This window comes from Gorilla gorilla, chromosome 18 (assembly GCF_029281585.2).
Source record: "Gorilla gorilla gorilla isolate KB3781 chromosome 18, NHGRI_mGorGor1-v2.1_pri, whole genome shotgun sequence".
NCBI lineage: Eukaryota > Metazoa > Chordata > Mammalia > Primates > Hominidae > Gorilla > Gorilla gorilla.
In genome coordinates, this window is record NC_073242.2 from 87,626,679 (window position 1) to 87,639,172 (window position 12,494).

A 12,494-nucleotide genomic window follows, 5' to 3' on the forward strand; every position below is an offset into this window, starting at 1 on the left:
AGGACAGAGATCTGCTCTGTTTTGCACCCCCAGGTCTCCCCAGTGCCTCACACAGCACACACAGCTCTCAGTAAAAACATGGGCTGGGTGGAAGCCACAGATGGTGATACAGCTCAGAAGGAAGAAGTTTCTCAGAACTTTCTAAAAAGTGCCCCCCTACTCCCCACTCCTGCCTGTGTCTTTCTTTCTGTCTTTTCCTTCTTTCTTTTTTTTTTCTTTTCTTCTGAAACAGGGTCTCACTCTGTCACCCAGGCTGGAGTGCAGTAGTGCCATCATAGCCCACTGCAGCCTCAACTTCCCGGGCTCAAGTGATCCTCCTGCCTCAGCCTCCCGAGTAGTGAGGATCTTAGGCATGTGCCACCACAACTGGCTAATTTTTCCATTTTGTAGAGATCAGTCTTGCTCTGTTGCCCAGACTGGTCTTGAACTTCTGGGTGCAAGTGATCCTCCTACCTCAGCCTTCCTAAGTGCTGGGATTACAGGCCTGAGCCTCTGTGCCTGCCTACCAGCCTGTGTTTTGAGGCATGAAAGCAGAGTTCTCCTGTGAGGTTTTGACAGGGCAGATGGTGGCCCTTGGGGACCCCTGCATCCCATCGCAAGTGCTGAAGTGTGCAGGTTGCGGGACAGCCGCACGGAGGTGCTGCCTGCTGGTATGGAGTGTGCCTCTGTGGTCCAGCAGGGCCCCCCAGTACAATGGGGAGGATTAGGGCATCTTGGCCTGGTAACTTCCATGCCTGTCTCTTCCACTGTCCCCCTCGGCTGGGCACCCTTCTCTGCCTACCCTGGCCCAGCCCTCACTGCCCCTCCCTCCCTGACTCAGTGGGCACACTCCTGCCTGCTCATGCCCTCTGGGCACCCTGGCCCTACTGCAGGTGGTGTCTCTCTGTATCTACCCATCACGACCAGAGTTTGCCACTATAACATCCTCACCCCTGCATGAGGGTCTCCGTTTCAGATCCTGTGGAGGCTTCTTCCCTCCTTCATGAGTCAGCACAGGCCCCATGCCGTGGGCCTGGGCACATCTGCTTTTTCCAAAGGCACCTCAAAAGCCCCATTCCCACCAGACATGTTGGCTCACGCCTGTAATCCCAGCACTTTGGGAGCCCAAGGTGGGCGGGTCACCTGAGATCCGGAGTTCAAGACCAGCCTGGCCAACATGGCGAAACCCCATCTCTACTAAAATTACAAAAATTAGCTGGGCATGGTGGCGCATGCCTGTAATCCCAGCTATTCGGGAGGCTGAAGCAGGAGAATCACTTGAACCTGGGAGGTGGAGGTTGCAGTGAGCCAAGATTACACCACTACACTCCAGCCTGGGCGACAGAGCAAGGCTCTGTCTCAAAAACAAAATAAAAGCCGGCCGGGCATGGTGGCTCACACCTATAATCCCAGCATTTTGGGAGGCCGAGGCGAGCGGATCACTTGAGGTCAGGAGTTCGAGACCAGCCTGACCAACATGGTGAAACCCTGTCTCTACTAAAAATACAAAATTAGCCAGATGTGGTGGTGAGCTCCTATAATCCCAGCTACTTGGGAGGCTGAGGCAGGAGAATCGCTTCAACCCGGGAGGTGGAGGTGGCAGTGAGCCCAGATCTCGCCAGTGCACTCCAGCCTGGGAGACAGAGTAAGACTCTGTCTCTAAATAAATAAATAAATAAAGCCCCACCCCACACCCGACACAGCCTCCTGGATGCTGCAGCATGGCACCCCATGCAGTCCTACCCCCTCTCTCTGTCTTCAAGAGCTAGTCTGGCTCTCTCAGGCTGTGGCTGTCACAGATGATTCTCCTTTTCCAGCTTCAGTGCTGAAAGCATCCATCCTTTTCACTTTTTTTTAAATTTTATTTAAGACAGAGTTTTGCTTTTGTTGCCCAGGCTGGAATGCAATGGCGCGATCTCAGCTCACCACAACCTCCGCCTCCCCAGTTCAAGTGATTCTCCTGCCTCAGCCTCCCGAGTAGCTGGGATTACAGGCATGAGCCACCACACCCGGCTAATTTTGTATTTTTAGTAGAGATGGAGTTTCTCCATGTTGGTCAGGCTGGCCTCAAACTCCCAACCTCAGGTGATTCGCTCGCCTCGGCCTCCCAAAGTGCTGGGATTACAGGTGTGATCCACTGTGCCCAGCCCCATCCTTTTCACTTTTTATGTATTTTTTGTTTAGAGATAAGTCTGGCTCTGGCACCCAGGCTAGAGTGCAGGGGTGTGACCATAACAGCCTCCTCCTTCTTCAGGGAGGTTAGAGAGGGCTCAAGCGATCCTCCTACTTCAGCCTCCTGAGTAGCTGGGACTACAGGCATGCACCACCATGCCTGTCTCATTTTTCTATTTTGTAGAGACAGGGGATCTTGCTATGTTGCCCAGGCTGGTCTCGAACTCCTGGCCTCAGGCATTTCTCCCACCTCAGCCTCCCAAGTAGCTGGGATTACAATCGTGAGCCACTTCACCTGGCACCCTGTTCACTTTTTAAATGTTCTGCCGTTTGCCAGATGCAAATTCTTTCAGTCCAGTGGGAAGTGAGGATTTCCACACATCTACTCACAGCCTGCCCGCCCGCTGCTGGAGCCTGGCTTTTGCCTTTGGAGACTCCAGTGCCTGGCCTGTCTGGGTTCCTCTGCGCCTGTGTCCCTCTGCGCCTGTGTCCCTATCCTGCCTCCCACACACCACTCCTCTGCCTCCCTCAGCTGGGCCCGCGCTGCCACCTGTTCTCCTCCTCGTGCTCACCCTGTTCCCACGGGACTTTAGGGGCCTCTGCATGGGCTTCTGTTCTTCCTGCATTTTCTTGGCTTTTGAGTCCTTCCCCTCCCACACCCTTCATCTCCTGGGGCCCCCAGACCCAGAGAGCATACAGCACACCCTGCCATTATCTGCTCCACCGTGTGTGTGTGTGTGTGTGTGTGTGTGTTTGTGTGTGTGTATGAGAGAGACAGACAGACAGACAGTCTCGCCCTGTCACCCAGTCTGGAGTGTAGTGCCACAATCTTAGCTCACTGCAGCCTGGACCTCCTGGGCTCAAGTGATCCTCTTGCCTCGGCCTTCCAAAGTGCTGGGATTATAGGCATGAGCCACCATGCCTGGCCAATCCATGTATTTATTCCTTAGGAGGATCTGTAGCAGGCACAGTCCAGTGCTGGGATACAAAGGGCAGAACGATGGGCAACACTGAGCTTCTCCTCTAATCCTCACAACACTGAGGCTCGGAGGCTGAGTGAGCTGCCAGGGAGTTCACAGCCTCGCAGAGCGAGGCAGAGAGGTTTCTAGGCAGACGCAGGGGAAGGCAAGGCAGAACCTGTGAGTTCTCCTTTACCTGGACGTGTGCTGGTCCCTGATTAGTTTCCCTCACCAGGCCTGAAAGTGGCCCGAGTCTGAGCTGGCCAGCTGTCTTGCTGTACAGATGGGGAGACCGGGACCCAGAGTGGGTGAGTCACACAGCCAGAGCCAGGCCCCCACAGAGTGTCTGTGGGCCCCTCGGCCTCAGGGAGAACCTGGCAACTCAGACGCGGGGTTCCAGCCCCCGCTCCTCCCCAGCCATCTGTGCAGCCTCGTAACCTGTGGGTGCATTTTGAGCCTCTCTACCCTCATTGGTGAAGCCTGATTGTTCATCCAGATCTGTTTGTGTCTGGGGAGCCCCTTCCATGCCAGCATCATACTGAGAGCACAGCTAGATGTGGTCCCGCCCTCGTGGCGCCTGCGGTCCGGTGGGTAGAACGGGCACTAGCCAGACTCAAACGGTTCACTGTGAAGTAAGCGCCAGTGATCTGAGGCACAAAGAGACCAGGTCTGGAGAGGTGGGAGCAGCTGCCACTGTAACTTTGTGTGGATTGGAAAAGGTCCCTCTTTCACCCTCACTGTGTGGGCCTCAGCTTCCCCATCCCTACAAGTGGGCATGTTAGTCACGCCCACCTCTCCCCTTCCCTCCCTTTCTTCCACCCTTGTGGCCTGATGGTCAGACCATGAAAAACATCTATGGGAGCAGAAAGGCAAAGTGACCAACAGCAAGGATTTGCAGTGGGAGATTCCAGCACTTTCTAGCCCTGTGACAGCCTCTCTGAGCCTCACCCTTGTGGCCTGTAAGATGGAATCCACACCTCCTTAATGAGGACGCTCACAGGCTCCTCCACCAAGTACTTGGTAGCCAATGCCTGGCACTTCGGTGAGCCCTCGGTCACTTTTGTTAACATTGAGACAGACTGGTGGGCTGGGTGCGGTGTTTCATGCCTGTAATCCCAGCGCTTTAGGAGGCCAAGACAGGAGGATCATTTGAACCCAGGAGTTGGAGGATACAGTGAGCTGTGATTGCACCACTGCACTCCAGCCTGGGTGATAGAGTGAGACCCTGTCTCTAAAAAAAAAAGAAAACAGAAAAGACAGACTAGGGGACAGAAATTGAGTCTGCTAAGGCCCCACGGGCTCCCCAGACCAGCCAGGGCCTAACTTGCCACCCCCTCTGTTTGCCTTCCCCTAGGAGAGCTCCGATGCCTTCCTCTTGGCTGCAGACACAGACTGGAAGGTAGGTCAAGGCTCAGACCCCCAAGATGTGGGACTGACAGCTGGCAGCCCCTCACCCCACCTGGCCAGGTCCCAGAGGAGGGTCACAGCCCTTCTGTGTGCCCCCTGCCTAACAGAGAGATGCTGGGGTGGGAGATGAACTGGCCCTGCTTCTGCGAGCAGCAGGGAAGAGATGGGGTCTCTAGGGGGACTGAGGATGGAAAAGAGAGTGAGGGATGTTGTCATCTGAATCAGCATTTTCCTCCAATGAAAGGCAGGTTGACTCTAAAATAGCTCCTGTTTCCATGACAGCTGTTGCCAGGACAACCCTGTCCTCCTTAGTTCATGCCAGGTTCTCTGTGAAAACTGAAAGCGCCCTTTGTTTTTATTCCTCCGGGTGATGATGTTGCTCACTCGGCCAGTCATTTCTCCCCTCTGAGTCCCACAGTGACCATTGATTTCCGGGTCTGGGAAAATGCCTGACAGCAGACACAAGGGAACCCTGCTGGGTTCTGGGGCCCCACTGGCCATCCCGACATGCTGAACCAATTCAGATCCTTCCTCCTAGTAAGGTGGAACCAGCTCCCGAGTCTCTGTCCTTGCCTGGGCCTGACCTGGTTTTGGGTCAGCCTCCAAGCCCCGTGACAGCACCAGCCAAGTGGTCTGGATGCAGGGGTGACACGGAGGCGGGGCTGCCCTTTGCTTGTCCCCCAGTGGGAGCAACCCGAGGATCAGTGTGAGAATCTGGGCCTGTGTGCTGGTCCCTCGGTCACGCGCCACTTCAAGGACGAGAGGGGAGACTTCAGGGCAGCCAATGTACATGTGCTCAGATCCCCCGGGGAATGCCATCTCCAAGCACAAAGGGCTCTGGAGCTGGAAGGAGAGGCTAGGGTTCCGGCAGTGGGGAGTGAATGGGAGCCCAGGAGATGGGATGGGAGGGAAGTGGTCGGGAGCCGGCCCAGGCTGGTGGGAAGGGACAGCCGGAGATCAGGGCAGGCTCACCAGGGGATTTTCTTTGTCCTCTATGCTGCAAATGAGGATGAGCTATGCAGGCAAACGGGCCCTGGAGGAGGGGGTTGGCCAAGTAAAATCCCAGAGCAGCCAGCCGGTGCCTCAACACACTGGTCCCACAGTGTGGGAGGCCGACGCCAACAGTGCTGATGCCAGCCCCAGCACACAGGCCCACGGTGTGGGGGACAGGCAGAGGGGAATCCTGGAGTCGTGGAGGAGACCCTGCCATACCTCTGGGTTCCCAACTGCTGCTGCGAAGCTGCCTCTGCCCCCTGAGCCCTCTGAGCTGCAGCCCCGGAGTTGCGGGGCCCAGGGTGTGTGGGACCCCGGTTCTCAGGATCCTCTGCTTGGTAAAAGGCAGGTTGCGTTAAAAGGCACCTTCCTGTCCACTCCTGTCACACCACACGGAGGCAGCATTTTTTTCGTTTTTTGTTTTAGAAAAGCAGCCACAAGAATGGATGGTTGTTATCTGGGCCAAGGCCTGGCAGGGATTTTATCTCCTGCTCACTATGGCAGGCGTTGTCACTGTCCCCTGCCTCCGTGTGGGCAGCCAGTGGGGGAGGTAGTGTAGCAGAGGGACTAACATGAGCCAGACAGACCTAGGTTCTGGCCCCGCCACTTCCAAGCATGTGACCTCCAGCCCAAGTCACTCCATTTGTCTACCGCATTTTCAGGGAGACGGGCAGCACGGACCTCCTGAGTGTTTCTAAGGCGATGGTGCCCATGGGCCCCTCATATGGACACTCAGCTGACCGTGACGAGTGGCCACCAGAGTGTGGAGTTGGCACCAAACTGCCTGGGTGCAGTTCCTGGCTCTGTGCCCACTAGCTGTGTGACGTTAGGCAGGTTACCAAACCTCCCTGTGCTTTATTTGCCTCATTTGTAAAGAGGGTATTAAGAGATAAAATGAGTGCTCGCCCCAGCAGCACATATACCAAAATTGGAATGATACAGAGAAGATGAGCACGACCCCTGTACAAGAATGACCCACATATTCGTGAAGCCTTCCATACTTAAAAATATTTTCCAAAAAGAGGATAAAGGCTGGGTGTGGTGACTCATACCTGTAATCGCAGCACTTTCGGAGGCTGAGGCAGGTGGATCACTTGAGGTCAGGAGTTTGAGGCCAGCCTTGCCAATATAGTGAAACCCCATCTCTACTAAAAATACAATAATTAGCCAGGTGTGGTGGCAGGCGCTGGTAGTCCCAGCTACTTGGGAGGCTGAGGCAGGAGAATGGCTTGAACCCGGGAGGCGGAGGTTGCAGTGAGCAGAGATTGCACCATTGCACTCCAGCCTGGGCAACAGAGCAAGACCATGTCTCCAAAAAAAGAAGAAGAAGAAAAAAAAAAAGAGGAATAGAGAGAATGGGTACAGCACTCAAAGAAAGCCTGGCACATGGAGGACACTTGAACATAGTGTTTGCCACTCTTGATTCTGAGACCTCAGGCCCACCCAGAGTGCTGGGGTACTAGTAGCTGCCGCTGCTTACTAGCCAAGTGAGGAAATTACCTAACCTCTCCAACTCTCAGTTTCCTCATCCCTTCTCATAGGTCCATGAGGATTATATGTATTATCCTTGCAGCTGTCTGTGCAGTAGGCACTGCTGTTTCTCCCATTTACATACGGAGGCTCAGAGAGGTTGACTGACTTCCCCAAGGTCACACAGCAAAGAAGTGGCAGAGCTATGAGTGGCACCAGGGTTTGGCTGGCAAGACCTGAGCCTGCCTTGTCTGGCCACTGTAACTGCACAACCACCAGAAAAAGGGCCAACAATTTGGAGAGGCACACAGACTGCCTCACTTCTCCCCTGCCAGGACCTGGGCAGGGGTGGGGTCAGATCTGAGTGATTTGTGCAGTTTTTTCTGATTCTCACAGCAGCTTGGTGAGAAAGGCACACAGTCCCTGCTTTACAATTAGAAGCCTGAGACACAGAGAGGTTAAAAAAAAAAAATCTTGCCCAAGGTCACCCGGCTGGTAGGGGGCCAGGAAGGACTTAAACCCACGTCTGTGGGTTTGCAGACAGTGAGCTGAGCAGTCATGGAGGCTGTGGCTTGGAGTGGGCAGTGTCGCAGGTCAGCTTGTCACCTGGGTCCAAAGGTGGGGAGAGGCCACTCAGGCGTCAGAGGTTGGAGTGGGCATAGGATTGGGTGGGGCCTTGGGGGACATGGGAGGGCTTTGTGGGCAGAGGGCAGGGCTGTGCCTCAGTTTTCCAAGCCTCTTCCCGTGCCACAGTGCCTGCAGGAATGGGGAGCATGGCCAGGAGGTGACGGGCCAGGGGGACTCCCCATTCTACTTCCTGCTGCCCTGGGGAGCACAGGGCCTGTCAGTCTTCCCTAGGCCTCCAGAGTAAGAGGTGAGAGATGGAATAGGTGCCCCCAGGCAGAGGACATGGCCAGCAGTAGTGTATATAGCAGGTGTCGACCACGTCAGCAGGTACCCAGAGATGAAGAGATGACCACTTTCTCCAAGGGCAGCCAGTCAGCATGCAGGGCCATCAGCATGGGCTGGGGTGAGTGGCGTGTTCCTTCTTCAGCAAGACAGGGAGAGGAAGCCGGATAGGAGGCAGCTACCGACGTTGACATGCCCACCTCCTGTAGACCCACCCGGCCCTTGTTCCTGGAGGCAACCAGTTTGGGGCTTGACTCTCGGGTATCTGGGGAGTAGGACACTAGGGCTGTCTCAGGCTCTGTGCCCTGACCCCACCCCTGCCCAGGCCCTGGCAGGAGAGAAATGGGGCAGTCTGTGTGCCTCTCCAAACTGTTGGCCCCTTTTCTGGCGGTTGTGCAGTTATCGTGGCCAGACAAGGCAGGGTCAGGTCTTGCCAGCCAAACCCTGATGCCACTCATAGGTCTGCCACTTCTTTGCTGTGTGACCTTGGGCAAGTCAGTCAACCTCTCTGAGCCTCCATATATAAATGGGAGAAACAGCAGTGCCTACTGCACAGGCAGTTGCAACGATAATACATATAATCTTCATAGATTTGGGAGCACAGGCACACAGCAGCCCCCTTCTCTCTGTGGCTCCTGCTCTCCCAGCCTTGGGCCCCCTCCTCTGCTTCCCTCTCTGGCCTATTTCCTCTCCTCCTGTGCACTTCTTGGCCTTTCTTCTCCTCTGCTCACTCCACCTGCAGGCCTCGAGCAAGCTCGCCACCCAGATCCTTGCTGCCCAGGAGAACAGGGCACGGAGCCTGAGATAGAACTAGTGTTCTGCTCCCCAGAGACCCGAGAGCCAAGCCCCAAACTGATTGCCTCTGGGAACGAGGGCTGGGTGGGTCTATAGGAGGTGGGCATGTCAATGTCAGCAAGCTGCCTCCTAGCCCTGCTTCCTCTCCCTGGTGGCCTGGAGCCCCTGGCAGCAGGGTGAGGGTGGGGAGGGCAGAGCTGGTGTGTGCATGACCATACCCCTGGCCCTGCTATCTGCCCAGGGCCCCTGGCCCCCAAACTCCATTTTCAGCATGTGGGGAAACCCCCTGCATCTGCGTGGGCAAGGTGGGATTTTCATCCCTGGTGGGTGGAGAAGGAGCAGCCCCTTGAAGCAGGGTGATAACCCAAGTTGCCCCAGAAAGCAGCAGCTCCCCAAGCCTCCACAAGGTTAAGCGATGGAACCTTCCTAATGGGAAGGCTGGGCGTGGGGGTCTGGTCCCCAAGATGCTGGGCTTGGGGCACTCTCGGGCCCTCCATACTCCCCAAGGTGTGGGTCAAGGGCTCTAGCTGTCTGGGCAGTGCCCATGCACTCTGCCCTGCCCCGCATTGGTAAGCTGCGCATGTCTGTGACGACCCTGTGTGTACCTGACATGGGTGAGTGTGTACGTGTGGTCTCGGCTCTTGTATTCGGAGGATCCCGTGTGAGCTGCAGCTGTTGGCGTGTGCCTGTGCGCTGGGGGCGGATGCAGGGGCTGGGGACCATCAAGGATGATGTGTGGCTGGGGTGGGAGGAGCAGTGACAGGGCTGGGGCAAGGAGGACTTCAGAAGCCAATTGGAGCCAGGCTTGTCTCCCAGCAGCCAATGTGGGAGCCGGGGCTCCTGGTAAGCGAGTGGCTGCTCAGAAACCCTGCGGGGAGGAGGGGCTAGCTAGGCTGGGCCAGGATCCCTGTATAAATGGCCCAGGAGCTGTGCCCCATCACAGAGCCGACCATCTCCCACTCGAGCTGCCCCCGCCCTCTGGACCCGAGTGACTCAGGCCTTTGTTTGTCCTTCCTGGTAGAGGCGGGTTCCCTCCCTCGGCAAGATGCCGGAGTGCTGGGATGGGGTGAGTGAGGGCGCTGCGGGCATCAAGGTGGGCCGGGAGGATGGTGCATCCTTATGACCCACCGCAGGGAGGAAATGCCCCCCTCAGCCCACATCTGGTGGCAGCCTGGCCTTCAATAGCCTCACCCTGGGGTCACTGAGACACGGCCAGAGGGCTCCAGGTTCCCTGGTGATCCTGTTTGCAGGAGTGGCTGGGGGCAGCTGCTAGTCAGAGCCCATAGCAGGGGCTGGGGGGAGCGTGTGGTTGGGGGGTGGGTGACATATCTGCAGGAAAGGGAACGTGGAAGGCACTGTCTGACTTGGCTGCATTGCCCATGTGGACCCGGGCGCTAGTGCCTGCACGTCCCTCTGACCGTGTGCCCTCTGGTGTGCGCTTGGATGGTGTCTGCCTTGGTGATGCCTGGGGCCATTAGGCCAGGGGGCGGGGGTGTCCTTGGTGAGGCCCCGAGGCTGTGTGCCCAGTGTGCGTGCAGGGGCTGCCGTCCCAGTGGGCGGCCGTCTAGCTTGTTTGGATGGCTGCGCCAGTGTGATGGGAAGGACAGGCAGCCTCTTCCTTAGGAGCCACCTCCCAGTTCCCAGGGCTCTGCTGCGCCAGCCGGGCAGAGGCGAGGAGGTCTGGGCCACACAGGAATGACAGCCTTTCAGGCAGGGGTCCCTGCTGGGGAGGAACGAGGAGGGGTTGCCTGCCTGCCTTATTTTGTAGGTGGGGGAAGGCAACGCTGGAGCCGTGAAGCTGGCAGGGCTAGGGGACCCCAGGTGGAGCCCAGGGCACCTCCTCTCGCCGGGGCATCAGGTACCCCGGCCCCATTCTTCCTCAGGAGGGAGAGGTAGGGGCAGACTCACCCCCACCCCCGGGCCCCACACGCCTGCCCTGCCGGTTCCGCAGACCATAGGTCACCCCGCACGCACGGAGGCGACGACGTCAGCACCTGCCCGCCCATGCAGACCCTGTCCCCTGAATTATTGATGAGGCTGACAGGCCGAACCACAGCACCACCAGCACCAACTCCCACACCGGCGCAAAGCCCAGCTCAAAGCCCCACTCCCCTCCAGTGCTCAAGGTCACAGGCGAGGGGAGACGGACAAACCGAGGAGCCGCCACAGCCCCCTCCCCTGCTGCCGCAGTGCTTCCCGCCTGCGCCTACCTGGAGGCGGGGCCGGCTCTGACGTCACCCAGAGCCAATGGGAGTGCTCGGCCCTGAGGGTTGGGGGCCTCAGAGTGCACCGCGCTGTGGCCCTTGTGGGGCTGCCCTTGCGCAGCCCTCCAAGGGACGGGGATGTTTGGCTTCGATCAGGCTGAACTGAGTCCTGAGCTCTCCGCAGAGGGTCAGAGAAGGCGTTAGGGAGGTTCGCAGCAGGGTTCAGCGAAGGTCACTGGACTTCGTAGGACAGGTAGCCCGGTGACGCCCAGGCCCAGCCCCAGCCCTTCCCATCCTGGGAGATGAGCCCTAGTAGAGCCTGATCACGTCACCTCAGGGGGATGGGGACAGGGGCGGCCACACCAGGGCTGGGAGAAGACAGTCGGGGCCTCCTCAGCAGCAGAGAGCAGACACCCCTCACACCCCTCAGGCTGACCCGCACGCTGCGGGTCTGGGTTTGGAAGGCACCGCCCTGGGCTCTTGACGTCTGACCCCAGGAGGATAACTGTCCTTTATGCAGCAGGAGGCGCATTGCAGTTCTTTTGCAGCCCCACCCTCCAGAGCTGAGAGAACTCACAGGTGGCTGTGAAAGGGCTGCCTGGTCAGGAGCTCCCTCGGGTGGAACCTGATCTCCTGTGAACATGCAGCCTTCAGTGCACCGCCCTGGCCCCTGAGACTGGCACCTGGCAGGGCCTGCCCTCCCTACTCTGGGATTGACCTTGGGCAAGTCATTCCCCTTTCCCAGCCTCAATTTCCTCCTCTATGGCTTGGGTCTATGTGGGAAGTAAATGAGAAAAGTGTGGGTCAGTGGTCAGTGACGGGGAAGTGTTCCTGGATTTGATGGGCCCCGAGAAAGCATAGGCCTGGGATGGGAGGGGCTGTGTGGTCTGTCCCCTCTCAGCCCTGGTGTGGCCTCCTCATCCCCTGGGTGGTGCAATCAGCCGCATGGCTCACCCTAAGGCTCATTACCTGGGCTCTCCTGGAGGACAACAGGGAAATAAAAAGGGCCTGCAAGTCAAAGAGTGTTCTCCAGGGTAGAGCCTTTGGCCACCAGATTGGTGCCAGCTTGTCACTCCACACTGGAGACACAGGCCTGGACAGTGGTCCTCTTGAGACCAGACCCACTAATGCTGGCCCCTGAGCAGCTGTCTTCTGCTGTCTAAATCTCCTTTCCCATTTGGAGGCAGGAACTCAGGTTCTTTCTAAACCAAAGTGTCCTCACCTGCAAAACACGGACTAGGGTTCCTGTCTCTTGGGTAACATACAGGAAGCCTGGCACACAGTAGGTGCTCAGTCACTTGATGTTTCTTTCATGTCCTTGACCCCAGCCCCACCTCCAACTCACTGGGCCACTCACGTGGTTCCCAGGGCTCACAATGATGCAGAGAGGATCGGTTTATTTAGCTCAGATGGCCCCTCTTGAAGTTTGCCCATCTGAGTGGCTAAGAATGCCCAGTTTGCAAAGGAACAGTGAGGAGGGCATTCTCCCAAGGCTCAGGGATGCCCTAGCATAATAGCCCCCTTTCTGGGGCTTTCTCCAAGTGCTAAATGCTCCACAAACATTGGCTTGTCTAGTTCCTGCAAAGTCCCTGTGAGGTGGTTCTGG

The 12,494-nt window shown here is 57.3% G+C and overlaps 1 protein-coding gene and 1 non-coding gene across 27 annotated transcripts in view; both read left to right on the forward strand.

Moving 5' to 3' along the window:
- The window catches only part of NDRG4 (NDRG family member 4), a 49,015-nt gene that overhangs the window by 25,981 nt on the left and 10,540 nt on the right, over window positions 1–12,494 (forward strand). For 11 of the 26 annotated variants that reach the window (XM_004057737.5, XM_055364438.2, XM_019011850.4 and 8 more), the window contains exon 3: window positions 4,465–4,509. In XM_004057737.5, coding sequence (XP_004057785.3) covers window positions 4,465–4,509 — 45 coding nt within the window. Of the gene's footprint in view, window positions 1–4,464; window positions 4,510–9,561; window positions 9,751–10,452; window positions 10,577–12,494 lie in introns of those variants that run through there. The other 15 variants (XM_055364436.2, XM_055364433.2, XM_055364431.2 and 12 more) reach the window with 8 other exon arrangements.
- LOC115931189 (U6 spliceosomal RNA) lies at window positions 6,409–6,515 on the forward strand. Its single transcript, XR_004067730.1, has one exon. It is a non-coding gene; the product is annotated as a U6 spliceosomal RNA (small nuclear RNA).